This window comes from Thalassophryne amazonica, chromosome 8, assembly GCF_902500255.1.
Source record: "Thalassophryne amazonica chromosome 8, fThaAma1.1, whole genome shotgun sequence".
Lineage (NCBI taxonomy): Eukaryota > Metazoa > Chordata > Actinopteri > Batrachoidiformes > Batrachoididae > Thalassophryne > Thalassophryne amazonica.
This window is the reverse complement of record NC_047110.1, coordinates 99071983-99091096: the sequence shown is the minus strand read 5'-3', so window position 1 is coordinate 99091096 and position 19114 is coordinate 99071983. Positions and strand designations below refer to the sequence as shown.

At 40.0% G+C, this 19114-nt stretch overlaps 2 protein-coding genes across 3 annotated transcripts in view; one reads left to right on the top strand and one right to left on the bottom strand.

Moving 5' to 3' along the window:
- The window catches only part of LOC117516171 (protein arginine N-methyltransferase 8-B), a 79697-nt gene extending 71363 nt beyond the window's left edge, over window positions 1-8334 (top strand). For both annotated transcript variants that reach the window (XM_034177073.1, XM_034177072.1), the window contains exons 9-10: window positions 4826-4947; window positions 7744-8334. In XM_034177073.1, coding sequence (XP_034032964.1) covers window positions 4826-4947; window positions 7744-7827 — 206 coding nt within the window. In that variant the 3' untranslated portion in view covers window positions 7828-8334. The remainder of the gene's footprint in view (window positions 1-4825; window positions 4948-7743) is intronic.
- Window positions 8335-14869: 6535 nt separating this feature from the next.
- cracr2aa (calcium release activated channel regulator 2Aa) overlaps window positions 14870-19114 on the bottom strand; it is a 44818-nt gene continuing 40573 nt past the window's right edge. The window contains exons 17-18 of the mRNA XM_034177071.1: window positions 18954-19030; window positions 14870-16329 (exon numbers count right to left, since the gene is read on the bottom strand). Of these exons, the coding sequence (XP_034032962.1) occupies window positions 16245-16329; window positions 18954-19030 (162 nt within the window). The 3' untranslated portion in view covers window positions 14870-16244. The remainder of the gene's footprint in view (window positions 16330-18953; window positions 19031-19114) is intronic.

Here is a 19114-nt window from a genome sequence, read left to right as displayed (position 1 = left end):
TGAAGAAAATAAGAACAACCCCAGGTTTCTTTTCAGCACTGTAGCCAGGCTGACAAAGAGTCAGAGCTCTATTGAGCTGAGTATTCCATTAACTTTAACTAGTAATGACTTCATGACTTTCTTTGCTAACAAAATTTTAACTATTAGAGAAAAAATTACTCATAACCATCCCAAAGACGTATCGTTATCTTTGGCTGCTTTCAGTGATGCCGGTATTTGGTTAGACTCTTTCTCTCCGATTGTTCTGTCAGTTATTTTCATTAGTTACTTCATCCAAACCATCAACATGTTTATTAGACCCCATTCCTACCAGGCTGCTCAAGGAAGCCCTACCATTATTTAATGCTTCGATCTTAAATATGATCAATCTATCTTTGTTAGTTGGCTATGTACCACAGGCTTTTAAGGTGGCAGTAATTAAACCATTACTTAAAAAGCCATCACTTGACCCAGCTATCTTAGCTAATTATAGGCCAATCTCCAACCTTCCTTTTCTCTCAAAAATTCTTGAAAGGGTAGTTGTAAAACAGCTAACTGATCATCTGCAGAGGAATGGTCTATTTGAAGAGTTTCAGTCAGGTTTTAGAATTCATCATAGTACAGAAACAGCATTAGTGAAGGTTACAAATGATCTTCTTATGGCCTCGGACAGTGGACTCGTCTCTGTGCTTGTTCTGTTGGACCTCAGTGCTGCTTTTGATACTGTTGACCATAAAATTTTATTACAGAGATTAGAGCATGCCATAGGTATTAAAGGCACTGCGCTGCGGTGGTTTGAATCATATTTGTCTAATAGATTACAATTTGTTCATGTAAATGGGGAATCTTCTTCACAGACTAAAGTTAATTATGGAGTTCCACAAGGTTCTGTGCTAGGACCAATTTTATTCACTTTATACATGCTTCCCTTAGGCAGTATTATTAGACGGTATTGCTTAAATTTTCATTGTTACGCAGATGATACCCAGCTTTATCTATCCATGAAGCCAGAGGACACACACCAATTAGCTAAACTGCAGGATTGTCTTACAGACATAAAGACATGGATGACCTCTAATTTCCTGTTTTTAAACTCAGATAAAACTGAAGTTATTGTACTTGGCCCCACAAATCTTAGAAACATGGTGTCTAACCAGATCCTTACTCTGGATGGCATTACCCTGACCTCTAGTAATACTGTGAGAAATCTTGGAGTCATTTTTGATCAGGATATGTCATTCAAAGCGCATATTAAACAAATATGTAGGACTGCTTTTTTGCATTTACGCAATATCTCTAAAATCAGAAAGGTCTTGTCTCATAGTGATGCTGAAAAACTAATTCATGCATTTATTTCCTCTAGGCTGGACTATTGTAATTCATTATTATCAGGTTGTCCTAAAAGTTCCCTAAAAAGCCTTCAGTTAATTCAAAATGCTGCAGCTAGAGTACTGACGGGGACTAGAAGGAGAGAGCATATCTCACCCATATTGGCCTCTCTTCATTGGCTTCCTGTTAATTCTAGAATAGAATTTAAAATTCTTCTTCTTACTTATAAGGTTTTGAATAATCAGGTCCCATCTTATCTTAGGGACCTCGTAGTACCATATCACCCCAATAGAGCGCTTCGCTCTCAGACTGCAGGCTTACTTGTAGTTCCTAGGGTTTGTAAGAGTAGAATGGGAGGCAGAGCCTTCAGCTTTCAGGCTCCTCTCCTGTGGAACCAGCTCCCAATTCAGATCAGGGAGACAGACACCCTCTCTACTTTTAAGATTAGGCTTAAAACTTTCCTTTTTGCTAAAGCTTATAGTTAGGGCTGGATCAGGTGACCCTGAACCATCCCTTAGTTATGCTGCTATAGACGTAAACTGCTGGGGGGTTCCCATGATGCACTGTTTCTTTCTCTTTTTGCTCTGTATGCACCACTCTGCATTTAATCATTAGTGATCAATCTCTGCTCCCCTCCACAGCATGTCTTTTTCCTGGTTCTCTCTCTCAGCCCCAACCAGTCCCAGCAGAAGACTGCCCCTCCCTGAGCCTGGTTCTGCTGGAGGTTTCTTCCTGTTAAAAGGGAGTTTTTCCTTCCCACTGTAGCCAAGTGCTTGCTCACAGGGGGTCGTTTTGACCGTTGGGGTTTTACATAATTATTGTATGGCCTTGCCTTACAATATAAAGCGCCTTGGGGCAACTGTTTGTTGTGATTTGGCGCTATATAAAAAAATTGATTGATTGATTGATTTCTGTGATTAAAAGCCCGACCGTTTTTTCACACCGTGTTCAGACTTGGACCTGATGCCTGACGTGCACCTGTTAAATCAGACATAAAAGGCTGTGATTTGACACTTTTCTGCTTTCGCTACTTCGTCTGCCATCATATTTTAATAGTTTTTGCAGTGCGCACACTGATTACAAATGGATCAGAAAAGTCTAAAATTAATTAAATAAATCATCATAAATTGTAAATTTATGTAAATTTGATAGCTTAACTATTTTCATATTTATTTTGATAATATCTGCACCTGGATGTGTTGCTGTATGTGGTTAAATGGTTTTAAAAAATGTTGAAAACATTAAAAGGTTCATTCAGTAGTTCAGCGCAGTTGGAACCAAAATGGCGCCATGTTCTGAGTTGACGCCACTCTGTCAGTTACTGCACTCTAGTTAAGAGTAGTAGGGGTGGTGACCAAGCAGTTAAGTGTGCTTGTTTTCAGTGCAGAACTTGTGCCAAACCAGCATGCAGCTCCTTGTTGGATCTGCTGTGGTGACGACCCCCGCGAGTGAAAACAAGGGAGCAGTTGAAAGGACTATTTAAGAGGACCTTTATGTGTGTTGCTTTATTTCTTGGACAACCAATCACACTCTTCAAAAGAATGTGTCCTACCTAGCGACAGGGCCAGCCCCACAGTTTCTTTCCACAAGCCATCATCACACTGATGAACAGTTTAACCTGCCAAAAAAACCTCACTACTTCATATACCTCATGTACAACTTGACTTCAATCTGTTGTCTGTTTCACAAATCCTTTTCTTTTCTCATATTGCACATTTTATTACTGTGAATTATTCAGTGTTTAATGTATATTTATAGATGTCGTACAGAACGATTGCAGCTCAAACTGAAGTCAAATTCCTGGTATTCTGTGGATACTTGGAAAATAAAAGCTATTCTGATTGTGAATCTGACCCCTCATTAAGATAAAAGTTCATTTCCTTTCCTTGCCAAGTTTCTCTGAGATCGGTCCTGAATCGCTCTTAAGGTCAGACTCTGAGCTAGAAGGCTCCAACCTAAGTTCGGAGGGGATTCTTAGAATCTTTAAGAATATGACCCCTGGACCTTTGCTCTTATGCAAAGATATCTGCTCCAACAAATACCTCCGTCCATTGACTTCATGACTCCATAAGCTCCTCCCAGATGTTCATGACCTCAAAAGGTCGACATGAACGTCACCACCAAGATAAGTGAATGTCTCTACAACTCTTCCCCCCCCCCACACACACACTTCCGATGGCCGAGTCCAGGAAATCACTGAAATGAGTCCAGGATGCCATTGAAGTCAATGACTTCATTACTATGGTAATGGATAAAAACATTAAACATTCTCCTCCTCATAGCTCCGTGACCGCTGAAAGTACAGAGCATATGGTGGTGCGCCAAAATTACTCAGCAGGCCCAATTTTCCATTTGAAGCAACTGAATATTTTTCCTGGCTGGAAATATTTGCTTTGACATTTGACCCCACTGGTGGAAATGATGGGGGGTAAAAACCCATGTATTCCAGTAACAATTTGACAACATCGATGGCAGAAACCTGAAATGATATATTCTAAAAATCCAAACTAGAAAAATAAAAGATACAAAATGTTTTCTATTAAGTGAAATTAAAATAGGACTTGATTCAAATACATTCTTTCTAATTTGGAAAATCCATATAGTTTATAGCATCACCGTATGACAATTCAAAAATGGTCACATAACAGGCAGGAGAATGAGAAATGCTGAAAGTCAGCCGGGCGTCTGAGGCCCACAACAGGAGCGCTTGGGTTTTAGGCAAAATTAGACCCATTTTACACCTTATTTTGGCAGCCAAACAGGTGCTTGAAGAAAAGTCATTAATACTTCATCCAGGTTGTCCTAAAAAAAAATCTGGAATTCAGGAAAAATCTCATGCCTGCATATTTTTGAAGATCTCCGTGTGAACTTGCCAATACTAATAAAATATCACAACTATGAAATATCGTTTTATAATGTGATCTCTGCTGCAGCAGCAGGAAACTGCATCAAAGGTTGAAGAGCTGATGTGATTGGACTGAACCAGACTGCTCTCTGTGCTACAAAACCTGCCTGTCTGCCCTCTACTGGTGACACAGCGGAATGACATGAGCTGATAAGCACTAAAATAACAGCCAGTCGTTTGCCATCGAGGGTCACTGACTTCCTTTGTAATTTTCCTTAAGTATATTAATTTATATTTAGATATTTTATACTTATATATATATATATATATATATATATATATATATATATATATATATATATATTTGGGCATCCAGTGTGGGCAGCAAAGTAAGAATTTCATTGCACAGGGAAACATTTCTTTACTGTGCATATGACACAAGCTTTGAATCTTGAATCTTAAAATTAAAATACTGCATTAACTTTCAGTCAAGTCTTAACGCTTAAAGAAATCACTGAAGGCCGAATATTGTGATGACTTTCATGTCCATGAGGAGCCTATGTAAACCTTCTAACCACAACTCTGTATAAGGGAGCATAAAACTTAAATTCATGAACTTAATCTCCAGTTTACAAATGACGTGTCCTTAGCATGTGTGCATTTGTGTTGCAGCTCCTGATGCGCCGTACACCCACTGGAAGCAGACGGTGTTTTACCTGGAGGACTATTTGACGGTGCGAAGAGGAGAGGAGATCACTGGCAGCATCACCATGAAGCCCAACGAGAAAAACATTGTGAGTCTGTTGACTTTATGTGAGCAGTATGAGGAACCCAATGAGCTTAAGTACCAACACACACAGCGGAGTCAACGGTTACCAGACTTCTGTCGCCCTCTACTGTCACATCTGAGAAACTCTCGAGTTTGACAATCAAAGGTTCAGTTGGTTCTTTTCATAATAATATTCTGTAATTAATGTAGATTTTGGCCTCTGAGCAAAAAGGTCCAAGGTTCTGAAGCTGCATCAGGAAGAAGCAGTTTTCTTTTTTAGATCGCCCCGTCCCATAACATTTTATAGCTGGTTAACTCGTGATCATGTTTGCATTGAGAAAAATGATGGATTAGTTTCATTTTTGTCCCGAGTGAAGACATGACACCTAAAACATTTAAAAATAGAGCCTACGTTGAAGGATGCTGCAGTACCTCTTTAAGGTGTTGTTTATAACATACAAAATACGCAGTAGTGCAGCCTCTCACCTTACAGAGCCATATCCTAAATTCCCATATTGGCTGAAATGGGCCTGGTACACCTTGACAATAGCCAGCAAATGCCGACATATCAAAAATGCTGCCAATACGCCATTATACGGCAGCTGACACGTTCAGTAAGTTTTGTGGTCATCCACATCACATCAACTACATCAATATACACTGGAGAAAAGTTCAATATAAGTTACACATAGGGTCAAACCACGTTACTCATAGGTTAGAAATACAGTTTGGGTACGCTAGACATTATCTCGACATATTTCAACTTATGAAAGTGATATCACATAACGTACCTGCAATGCATGGTCCACATATGTGGGACGTATGAGCCATACGTCGAAAATATTGTGCATGCCCAAAATTTTTCAACCACCTCACAGTATACAAAACATACCCATCACTTATTTTGTGTACGCCAGTGTAGCGGCTGCACTCTGCGTTGTGTTGTTATGACTCCGCCCATTCGCTCCCCTCAGGATGCAAACTCACAATCCTCGGCATGGAATTCGGACTCTCTAACCAGAAGGCTAAAATCCAGGTTGTGACGAGAGAATCCTTTTGAGCTGTTGGGAGTGAGGTTTACTAACTACATCTGCACAGCGACACCTGCTGGCTTCTGTTACATCAGTGTACTTGCCAAATTTTTCATACGTTGGCATTAGGGTGGTACTTATTTTGCAAAGTTTTGAAATGTAATACTCTGACCCCAATGAATATGCTCTAATTGATGAAAAAACATGCTGTGTAAAAATTTTGCTTGTATAAGTTAATTTTTAGAGGTAGCTCAAAAGTACTGATTTTTTTTTTTTTTTTTTGCTATTTTCTGCTATATAACACTATACAAACTAAAGCTTAATGGTGCCCCAACCCATCCTGAACAACATATCAAAAGTACTGATGAATCTTCCTGGGACTCACTCAGAAATTCAAAATGGCCTCACAAGGTGATTTTCAAGCTTTAGTTAGTATAGTATTATATACAGCATAAAAATAGCAATGGCATTTCAATGCTTTAGAGAGCTACCTCTAAAAAATAATTTATAAAAACAAAATTTTACACAGCATATTTTCTCACCAATTGTTACCTATTCAGGGGATCAGAGTATTAAATTTTGAAACTTTGCAAGTAAGGACCACCCAAGTCAGCATACGCTGGCTAAATCATCAAGGTGTGACAGGTCCATAAGCTACCATTAAAAGTTTAAAATTTTAAGCTTTTTTATATACTTTGTTCGCAATAAGAACAAAACAAATGTGGGAAACTCTTTAAATTACTGCCCTGCTCATTAACACAGAAACATGAACTCAACTTATGCTACCTACCACTGCAGATGAAAATAATTCTGCTCTAGAGATTGTTTTTTCTCCCACCATGTGAATGCAGCATTATGCTTATTCCTGTGTTTACTCTGCTTTCTACAATTGGCAACCCATCACTTTTTCTTCTATTATTTTAGTTTTATGAATGCTCTGCATCTATGGACCAAGAGTCCAAATTGATATTTTTTATTGTTCTAATTTTGCATATTTCTGTATGCTTTTTGATGTTACCTTGTTTTTGTGTGTTTTAATAATTCTGAATTTTGAAGCATTATTACAGTATTATTCTGTTATTGTGTGGTGGTGGTGGCGGGGGGGGGGGGGGGGGCTGCAGGGATACTGTGGTATAGTAGTAGTAGTGCTCTTGTATCATAACAAGTGGGTCCAGGGTTCAAAGCCCACCTGTACACTATACTCCCTGTATATTTGTAGTAGGGTCAGAAAGGGTAATCAATATAAAAATGGTACCAAACAAAAATGTGGATCCATATCTGGGGATAAGCGCCAACACTAATGGGACGCAGACCCCATATGGGGCGTCTTCTCACGTGATGACAGATTGCGGAGGGTCTAGTGGGGAGGTGATGGTCTAGTGGTTAAGGTGTTGGGCTTGAGTCCAGAAGATCATGGGTTCAAATCCCCGCCTGACTGGAAAATCACTAAGGGCCCTTGGGCAAGGCCTTTAATCCCCTATTGCTCCCGGTGTGTAGTGAGCGCCTTGTATGGCAGCACCCTGACACGGGGTGAATGTGAGGCATGATTGTAAAGCGCTTTGAGTGTCTGATGCAGATGGAAAAGCGCTATATAAATGCAGTCCATTTACCATTTATTGCGATGGTCTGCAGTGATGAGCCTGCACGGACAGGAGGCTGTATATGCCCACAGTAGAGTTTCTACATAGGGTGTGTGTTTTTGCACAGATTTCTGATAAGTTATGATAGTGAGGTTTTTTTTTATTTTGTCACATCACTTCCGTCTTTTTCCTCTCCCTTCTGACTTGCAGCGTGATTTGGACTTTACCTTCGAGTTGGATTTTAAAGGACAGCTGTGTGAAGCAGCCATATTCCATGATTACAAGATGCGTTAAATTTGGTCGAGTCGTGACGTCCCCTCCAATAAAATCTCTTGAGCACCAGAGGGCACCAGAGACAAATTTCATGAGGACAGAGGAGAAAATCGGAGAGAGAAGACCTGAGCAGAGGACAACTGGGCTGACAGCAGACAGCCAGAGGTGGTCCCATGGACTAGTACTAGTAGTACTACTGTTACTGCAGTATCCAAGACTCGAAGGTGCTGCTGCCGACTGTTAAAATACTCTGAATGTAACAGCGAGAAAATGAGATCAGCAACGGTTTTGGCCTTCATGATTGTTGCTGTGCATACAACTGTTCTGTTCAGTATTTCTTTTAGTTGTAATAACTTGAGGTAGTTTGTATTTCCTCAGTACTGCTCATGTAATGAATTACTGTAATAACCCTGAGGTATTTATTCAATTTGAAATTGTTTATGTTCTTATAATTTGTAGGAAGTGATGAGGGGAGAACACGGTTGCTTGTCACACGTCCTTTTCAGCAACATTATAATAGGGTTTAATACGGAGGATCAGTCTCAGCAAGGATTCTTTTATCGTTTGGCAAATCACATATCAGCCATGGACCTGAGCAAACCACAAGCTGTTGCACACAAATTATTGAAAGTTTAAAAGACGTGTGACATGCATCCTTTTGGTATGGAGGAGTATTTGGTCTACGATGGAGGATTTTTTATTTATTTTTTAACATTTTGATAAAGTAACAAGGGTGCTCTGAGAGCACAATATCCACCGCTGGCAAATGCTGCTTTGGTACAAGTGCTTGCTACATTCTGGTAACATTTCAAGGACTTTTCACAAAATTCCTCCTAAAAATGTGAGCAGTCCATATTTGTTATTCAAAGACCATAACTCTGGTTAAATGGGCTTGTACCAAGTTTCACAAAATTCCTCTTAAAAATGTGAGAGGAGTTTATTTCAGAACACTTATTTATACCCTTTTCTTTGGACAGACGGAAAGAAACCGCCACGATATAATCCCCATTCCAGCTTTTGGCCAACGGGGGATAAAAGTGTCAAGAATAAAGCTGAACATACAATATTAGTGCAAGCCCCCCCCACAATTTCAATTTTCCAATTTATTTTCCTTTATATAGCGCCAAATCACAACAGAGTTGCCTCAAAGCGCTTCACACAGGTAAGGTCTAACCTTAACAACCCCTAGAGCAACAGTGGTAAGGAAACACTCCCTCTGAGGAAGAAACCTCAAGCAGACCAGACACAAAGGAGTGACCCTCTGCTTGGGCCATGCTACCAACATAAATTACAGAACAATTCACAGAACAATTCACGGACGAATATACAAGAAATCCTATTCGCGCACAGGACAGGAAGATCGCCAACACGAATACAACTCCCATCTCTGGATGGAGCTGCACCTTAAACAGAGAGAAAAAACAGAATCAGGCATCAGAAAGACAAAAAATACTGTATAATTTGCCAGCATTAACAAGAAAAACAGGTGATCGCTGGCCACTAGCCCTAAACTTTGAAGTTTGAAGGACTGGGATGATGAGTGTGACTTCGCTCAACATCTGGTTCTCCAAACTGTCGGTGGATCTTGCAGCAAACCCAGCAGGAAGAAGGCTGGAAGAAGACTGGGTCAGAGGTGAAGGACCCTCAGTGCTGCTATGGATGTGAAACGTATAGGTTAATCTGTGAAAAAGTGGGAAACAGTGGGGAGTGTTTTAGACCCGTTTCAGCGCGCTGCCACCCAGGGTAGAATTTTTAGCAAAAGCACTTGACTTCAAACTCAACTCTTTCATATCTCCAGCTGGTTGATTAATGCAGCACATTAGAAAAGCGGTATCAAATCATAAGTACTTGCTTCAATGTAGATTTTCTGCTTTATAGCAAATGACAGGAATAAAGGTGGTTTTAAATGCCACTGAATCTATTGCTCTATTGTATGTCCTATACTGCCCTCACCCGACAGTAATTTGTACTACAACTATTTTGTGTGAAGCGACACATCACTTTTTTTTTTTTTTTTTTAAATAAAAGAAGTCAATTTAACCTGGTTAGTCTCATTGAGATCAAGACCTCTTTTGCAAGGAAGACCTGGACAATTATAAAGTTTCCAATTCACCTAATTTGTATGTCTTTTAAATGCAGAGGTGGGACGAACTCACCATCAAGTTCAATTCAATTTCAGTTCAATTTATTTTATTTTCATTTATATAGCGCCAAATCACAACAGAGGTGCCTCAAGGTGCTTCACACAAGTAAGGTCTAACCTTACTAACCCTCAGAGCAACAGTGGTAAGGAAAAACTCCCTCTGAGGAAGAAACCTCAAGCAGACCAGACTCAAAGGGGTGACCCTCTGCTTGGGCCATGCTACAGACATAATTACAGAACAATTCACAGAAACAATTCACAAAATGAATATACAGGAAATGCTGTTGGTGCACAGGACAGGAGGGTCTCCAGCACAAATACAGCTCCCATCTCTGGATGGAGCTGCACCTTAAACAGAGAGAAAAACAGGAAATACTAAGGCCACGAGCCCTAAGCTGCACTAAAAGACCCAGAATTTAGGTAAAGTTGACGCCGCAGCCCACTCCAATTACTAATACATGAATTAAAAGAGTAAAAAGCGTAAAACAAAACTGTACCAGTATGCTAGCCATATGGAAGGGAAAATAAGTGCGTCTTACGTCTGGACTTGAAAATCTCCACAGAATCTGACTTTTATTGATGCAGGGAGATCATTCCACAGAACAGGAGCATGATAAGAGAAAGCTCTGTGACCCGCAGACTTCTTATTGACCTTAGGGACACAAAGTAGTCCTGCACCCTGGGAACGTAAAGCCCGGGCTGGTACGTAAGGTTTAATTAGGTCAGCTATCCACCCCCCATTGTATTAATACCTCCTCCTAATACTGGCCACGCCCACCTGAGCTTCACAACTTCACAATCAAATATTTCTTCACTTGATAGTCTGATCTGGCCTCCTCACCTCACAGATTCTGTCCTGCACGCAGGTGAAACAGTCAACACCTCAAATCTGTCGGTGTCCACTGATTTCATTTTGTGCGGTTTCTCCTTTTGGTCAGCCGCAGTTTTCGGTACAATCTCTAATTAACACACTGTGTTTATGTGCTGACGGAGAAGTCATTTCTTTGTTGCTAAAACAGTTTCTGAAGTACAATTTCACCAATTCATCTCAACAAGTAAGGTGATGAAAGCAGCCATATGGTAAATGGGCTGCATTTATATGGTGCTTTCACACTCAGAGCCCTTTACAGTGATGCCCCCCATCCTGTCTGTCTCTCTCACACACACTGAGTAGCTTGGGGTTTAAGGACCTTCCCAAGGGCCCTTAGTGATTTTCTAGTCTTACTGTGGTTTGGACAGAGGATTGATCTTCTAGTCACAAGTCCACCGTTAAAAACACTCGACTATCACCTCCCCATTGAATTTATTCTCAAAAATTCAATGTTAATTTTCAAATGCAAAGATTGTTCTGCACAGACTGGTGAAAACGGAGTAACAGGTTAATTCTTGACATTGACTTTTGTATATAGAAGTCTTTCTGCTCTCTCTTTCCTCCCATAATGTGGCCTTTAATGCTCCATCAGGTGGCTCCCCTGTTAAAGGAACGATTAAAAACAACATAATAGCTTTAGTTTGTGTGAGTAATGTTGGAAAACTGCAGTGATTTCACACCTCAGCCAAGGAAATGTGTTTGTGCATAGATACAGTATCTGTAACGGTATTGTGTTGTTGTACCTGTGTGTGTGCTAAAGGTTGTGAAGGTCACAGTGTTGGACAGTTTGAATCTCAATGTGCCGTGTTGCCAGTTTGAGATGTGGTGAATTCTACATTTACAGTCCTCCTTCCATTCCAAATGCCACGACAATGTACTTAAGTTTACCTGTTGTTTTGTGTATTTTTTTTTATTACCCTTTTTCTCTTAGCTCTCTTATTACAGGATAGTGAAGCAGAATGCAAATAGTGAACATAAACTTAACATGCAAAACAGCTTTTCTGCAGAAACTATCCAAATATTTATGGTCCTGACTCACTAACCACTTTCCTGTGTTTGTTTATTGATTTGAGATCAGATCTGACCCAAGAAATGGTCACACCAATCCAGATTTTGAAGCAGACATCTGTATTGCACCTTAATAACATCTTGTATTTTTTTTTTACCAAGATATAATTTCAGTTGAAATGTTGATAAAATGTTTGTTGTCATATAATGTCGCATTCAGTTATAATTTTGTGAAATCCTTTTGGCTCCACGTACTCCAGCCCATTACCTGCCATTCATTCATTCACAGAGAACCAGCCTCTCTTTTCATGCAGCAGAAGTGATGAGTCTTTTCAGAGATTTGACCAAAATATTCAGCAGGTTTAATCAGTGAAACATGAAGCTGATGCTGGTAACACAAAGAGAGCGCAGCATCAGACAGAGAACAACACACTCTAACAGTCTTCTCCTGCAGCCGTCAGCATTTTACCGGGTGGGAGTGTGTGTGTGTGTGTGTGTGTGTGTGTGTGTGTGTGTGTGTGTGTGTGTGTGTGTGTGGAGGGGGGGGGGGGGGGGGGGGGGGGGGGGCACATGCTTAAGGGCCCGCTCACACTCTGGTGTGAAGCGGTTGATGCTGGCCGCTGTAGTGGAGACTAGAGAAGACTTGCAATGCAGTTTGATGTAGCTCAGTGGTGTGTGATGTTCTAGCAGAGCTTGACGTTTGCCTACAATCCGCAGACTTACTGTAGGATGCAGTTCAACTTTTGCTGCGGTAGGGTGGGCGCGTTGGTAGCGCACTGCATGGAGCAGTAGTGTAGCAGAGCTGATCGTCAACTCAGCGTTTAAGATGTTATGTGACATAGCCTATAATATAAACTCTGCGTAATGTCACTTGCTACTGGTGTGTCGTTGAGACACGTTCTACATACAGTAGTGTTCAGTATAATAGTAGTGCTATGTGACTAAAAAGCTGAATCCAGGTTTTGAGTATATTTCTTATTGTTACATGGGAAACAAGGTACCAGTAGATTCTCACAAATCCAACAAGACCAAGCATTCATGATATGCACACTCTTAAGGCTATGAAATTGGGCTATTAGTAAAAAAAAAAAAAAAAAGTAGAAAAGGGGGTGTTCACAATAATAGTAGCATCTGCTGTTGACGCTACAAACTCAAAACTATTACGTTCAAAATGCTTTTTTTTAGCAATCCTGTGACTCACTAAACTAGTATTTAGTTGTATATAACCACAGTTTTTCATGATTTCTTCACATCTGCGAGGCATTAATTTTTGTTGGTTTGGAACCAAGATTTTGCTTGTTTACTAGTGTGCTTGGGGTCATTGTCTTGTTGAAACACCCATTTCAAGGGCATGTCCTCTTCAGCATAAGGCAACATGACCTCAAGTATTTTGACATATCCAAACTGATCCATGATACCTGGTATGCGATATATAGGCCCAACACCATAGTAGGAGAACCATGCCCATATCATGATGCTTGCACCACCATGCTTCACTGTGAACAGTGGCTTGAATTCAGAGTTTGGGGGGGGGGTCGTCTCACAAACTGTCTGCGGCCCTTGGACCCAAAAAGAACAATTTTACTCTCATCAGTCCACAAAATATTCCTCCATTTCTCTTTAGGTCAGTTGACGTGTTCTTTGGCAAATTGTAACCTCTTCTGCACGTCTTATTTAACAGAGAGACTTTGCGGGGGATTTTTGCAAATAAATTAGCTTCACACAGGCATCTAACTGTCACAGCACTTACAGGTAACTCCAGACTGTCTTTGATCATCCTGGAGCTGATCAATGGGTGAGCCTTTGCATTTGGTTATTATTCTATCCATTTTGATGGTGGTTTTCCATTTTCCTCCACACGACTTTTTTTTTTTGTCCATTTTAAAGCATTGGAGATCATTGTAGATGAACAGCCTATAATTTTTTGCACCTGTGTATAAGTTTTCCCCTCTCCAATCAACTTTTTAATCAAACTACGCTGTTCTTCTGAACAATGTCTTGAATTTACCATTTTCCTCAGGCTTTCAAAGAGAAAAGCATGTTCAACAGGTGCTGGCTTCATCCTTAAATACGGGACACCTGAATCACACCTGTTTGTTCCACAAAATTGACAAACTCACTGACTGAATGCCACACTACTATTATTGTGAACACCCCCTTTTCTACTTTTTTTTTTTTTTACCAATAGCCCAATTTCATAACCTTAAGAGTGTGCATATCATGAATGCTTGGTCTTGTTGGATTTGTGAGAATCTACTGGTACCTTGTTTCCCATGTAACAATAAGAAATATACTCAAAACTTTGATTAATCTTTTTAGTCACATAGCACTACTATTATTCTGAACACTACTGTATTCCTGCACATTTCTTCATGCCCAAGGGATCCAGAGGAGGTGGTGCATCCAGGCAACTCTCCAAAGTTGCCAGCAGAGGCGAAGGGAGCAATAACAGCATGATTTAACAGCATGATTTTTAGTATGCTGAAAATTCTTCTGGGAACACAACAAACATCAGTGTTGCCTGACTGACGTTGACTTGGCTCCTACAGAGTCGGGAGGCCCTCTGCGCTGGTCGACTAATCAACTTTTCACTCTTTTGGAAAATGTAGGGCTAATCAGTGTGAAGGGGTCACAACCATCTTATGTGCCAATAACAATTCTTTAAAACATAACCAAGAAAAAAATATTCCAAAAGCAAAACAGACTGCTAAAGTGAAACAGACCACCTGATGTCTGTTGTTTTATGCTTTTCATTCTGAACATTTTTCCTCGATGTGCACTTATTTGTCAGAGTTTATTTTATTTACATGTTCAAAATAAACTTCAATCCAAGCCATCAGAATAAATGCTTCGGCATGTCAAATGCGCCCCCCCCCCCCCGGCATTTTGAATATGTTGGTTCACATGATGTCAATAAAAAAATAAATAAATAAAAAACAAACAACAATGTCCAAAATCATCCAATGGGTGATGCTGTAATCATTTTATTTATCCCACAAAGAAAACAAGTCACCAGGTGTAAACAAAAAAAAAAAAAAAAAAAAAAGACATTACCAAATATATCTGTCTAGTTTCTCATCAAATTTACACTTAATATATGACACAATCTCCTAACAAGTGAAATGATGTAAGGACTTGTTTGTAGATAATGCACCTTAAAATCCTTGTCTGGTAAAAGTGTTTTAGAAAACATCTTGTTTTAAGTCAAAACTGTGAAGAGATATGTTTTTGTTGTTTTACTTACTAAGATCTTTAAGGCGCCATCTTCTTTGTAAAAGATGCAAGAATTGCTAATACTAGTAAAATTTCAACATGGAGTTTCCCCAGCTACTTTTAAGAATTTAACAGATTTATATGCGTTAAGATTTAGTGATTTTTGCAGCGTAGTGAAGCACTATTAGTGACCACAGTTCAGTGAAGAACTTGAACATTTTACTTCTTTTCTTTCTTAGCTTTACTTTGACTCTCATCAGCACTGGTCCAGGCAGAGAACCGGATCCCACCCCCCCGTTTCTGAAGCAGCCTGTTGCCAGGTGATATTGTGCGGCGACTCCGCAAGTTTCCAGCTGCTGGTGTGATCAGCAATGAGGAACCCGCACGCTAGAACACGCCCGGGGAAACACGCCACATGGCTGTAGTGTTTTAACTGACAATGCAACTGATACAGCGACGCCTTTCTCCTAAAAATCACTGATGGCGACATGAAATAAATAATGTGCAACATCTGATCATCATCTGCCGTCACCAACGTTTAAAACGTACAACTGCAACCGAATACTGCAGCAGCCTAAATACTGGAACAATGAAAAACAGTTATGCCACATAACTTGAACACGAAGTACACAAACTAACAGGTGCACCTGCAGAATACAAAACGGTAGACAAGAAACCCCTGCCAAAAAAAGGCCTTACAGAGACAAAACTACAGAAAAACATTACTTGTGGTTGTTTTTTTTTTTGGAAGTTGCATTGCAATGAGTAAGAGTTTGTCATTTCATCTACGAGGTGGGGGAAAAAACAGGAAAAAAAGCAAATATAAATTTTGCAAATCTGACTCCCAACAGTCGACTGAACTCAATCAACTGTGACAAATGCAAGTTGATATTAATTTGTACAAATGTTCTTGTTAGTTCACACTCCACAGAAATGCCACTAAAATGTTTCTAATAACACTGAATGAATAATTTAACATGTTAAATTACATGTGACAGAGAAACAGCCATCAGCAGGTGAATAAAAGGTCGCGATCCAGAGATCAGTTTCTAAATTTCCAGGGAACATTTTGTTTCACCTTTTTTGACTAAACATGAAAATGTAGTCAAATGATGCTGAAGACAGAGGATAGTACAAGGTAATGTGATTTGACACGTGTAGTCACTTAATCACTTTGTGTAGTGTTATTGTGTGTTTTATCTGCTAGCAGCACGACTTCTTCTTCTCCAACGGGCTGCTCAGCTGGATGGTCATCTCCTTCTCTCGATCCTCCTGCTGTTTAAGGATTCTTAAACACACACACACACACACACACACACACACACTAATATTACAGAATATTTGCATGTTAAAATGATAAAAAAAATTAGTCTATTTTGTCTTTACTGCTTACAAAATTATTAGCAATTTCAGTCAGGGTGCACAGAATAAAAGATCTGAAAGAAAATAGTCCCACTGTCCATCTCGTGCAATTTTTAAAGACTTCTTACTTGTTTAATAGCTGTAATGTGCACTGAGTAAATGACTGTTCCAGTGGGAGACTTTCCTGCTCTTCTGTCCTGTGCTGGCTAACAGACAGGCGACACTAATTTTCTACTTCTGAACTCTAAGAAGACTGAGAAGACTGTGATTGGCTGAGATAGAGGCACATTTATGATCGTTCAATAACACCGCCACTGGGTGAACGTGTGATTCACCATAAAAGAGGTAAAAAAAAATCTTGGTGACCTTTTGACCTGCATATTAGACAGACAGATAATGAAGCCTGTCCATTTTTATTTAGGTTCCTTTAATGTATTATGTCCTTTCAGATGATTCAGAACACGGCTGCTCAAGTTCCAACTAGAATCTATTTTTGACCACATCGATGCTTCACTGGCTTCTTGTGAGCATAACAGTAGATTTTAAGGTTCCGTTGCTGACTTAAAATCCTGAATAGTTGTGCACGCTCTTATCTTATGGAGCTTATTGAGCCTTATGTGCCATCCTGTGCCCTGCTGTCACAGAATGCAGATTTACTCTGTATTGCGAAGGTTACGATCAAGGACTCAGCAGCAACATGTAGATGTTCTGCTTTATGTGTTCCTACTTTGTGGAAAATCAGCTGTCTGAAAATCAAATATGGATTAAGTTTTTAAAGCCAACCTCAAATCACATGTTCCTGCTACTCATAATTGGTATATAGTTTTACTTAAATTTGGTGGGTGTATTAAGTGCTGCATACATTTGGTGGTTTCAGACTTTTAATCTGTTGTGTTTATTTTTTGTGTCTTCTTAAACCTTTTGTGTTTTAATGTTATACATACCAAACTTAACCTGGTTGACCTGTGTAGATGAAACCAACAGCTGTGTTACACATGTAATTAAAACTATGCTTGGCGGTGGGGAGGGCGGGGGGGGGTGCCCAACCAACTTGGGAGGACAAAATTCTGGGCATCATGATTCCTGTGCCCCCCTGCCACTTTGAAACTTCAGTTTGCACAAGGTATAATACAGTTATTACTGAAATTATGACACAGCTATTGTTAAGATTATATTTACTGTTGTTGCTTTGCTTGGTATAGGCTCCAGCCCCTCATGAACCTTGGATGGATGGGTCTGTTTGGTGGTATCCTTTGTGTGTTAGTGGGCTCTTCACCCACACCCTGTGGTGGCTGTTTGCACTCTGAAGGGTCTTTACTTCCTGTTGTGGTATAAGTTACTTCCTGTCATGTTGCTGTGTGTTCTCTTATTTTGTGGTCACACATAAGAAGAAAAACTCTAATACCATTAATACTTTCAAAACACTACAGCACCAAGTGACAGCAACTCTATGAGGACAGTTTTTGATCTTAAAACTTTAAATACCCCAAATTTCTGGCTTCATCTCTTTAAGGGCATCATAATTCATGCCCACTTTATCATGTTTAGGCTCACGTGGATTGAAGCCTATCCCACTGGCTATGGAGGTAGCACATAGCCTAGGCAGGTTACCAATCACAAGGCACGGACAGCCATGCACTCTCATGCATGCTTTCACTGGAAGTAGCTGGAGGAGAAAATCTATGCAGACACCACATGCAAACTCCAGGTGGGCTTGGAACCCACAATGTTTTCTGTTCAAGGCTGCACCCAACGTTGTCAAACGTTTCGGTAATGAGTTCATTAGTTGCAGTCATTTGTTATTACTGTGCTCTTTGGGCAGCACGGTGACTTAGTGGTTAGCACTGTTGCCTCACAGCAAGAAGGTCACAGGATTGATTCCCACCTGTGGCCTTTCTGTGTGGAGTTTGCATGTTCTCTCATGTTTGTGTGGCTTTCCTCCGGGTGCTCCGGCTACCTCCCACATTTAAAGACATGCAGATTAGGTGAATTGGAAACTTTAGAATTGTCCAGGTCTCCCTTACAAAAGAGGTCTCGATCTCAATGGGACTAACCTGGTTAAACAAAGGTTACATTAAATTAGTGATTCACAAATAAGGTTGTTTTTGGATACTTGTACACATCTGTAGACATTTTCTTCGCTCCTTGCAAGAACTTTGTTCAGCGTTGTGATGACATCTGGATGTGGACATCTGGGGGTTTTCGGGTCACGGAGCATGTACCAACTTCACCTCTTATAACAGCTAATAATCCCACCAAGTGTTTTAAAATCCACAAGTAATCCTGCTAACAATCACAGTGAAGCAAGAACACAACCTCCTTGCCAGAGCATCAGACATTTTAATTTGGGACTGACTGCTTTCTGTTGTAATCTGCAATCCAGTCCCTAAGAAAAGGTCTTTTGTATGTAGTGCACAAACAAAATAAGGATTTGGCACTATGAATTACTTTATTTCAGTCTAGACCTTAAAGCTTTTCAAGCAGATGACTGATATGTGCAGTTAGACTAAAAATGACCGTTTCTTTTTTGCTAACCCCGTTTGTGCTCACCTGGCCAAATGAAGCATGGACTCAGACACATTTTGTCCAGAGTAGGCACTGCACTCATAGAAAATCAAGCTGTAGTTCTGAAAAGGAGACAAATGATCATGATGGCAGAAAATTTTCTTACTTTCTACACTGATCATCAGATATCTTAAGGAACAGCAAAG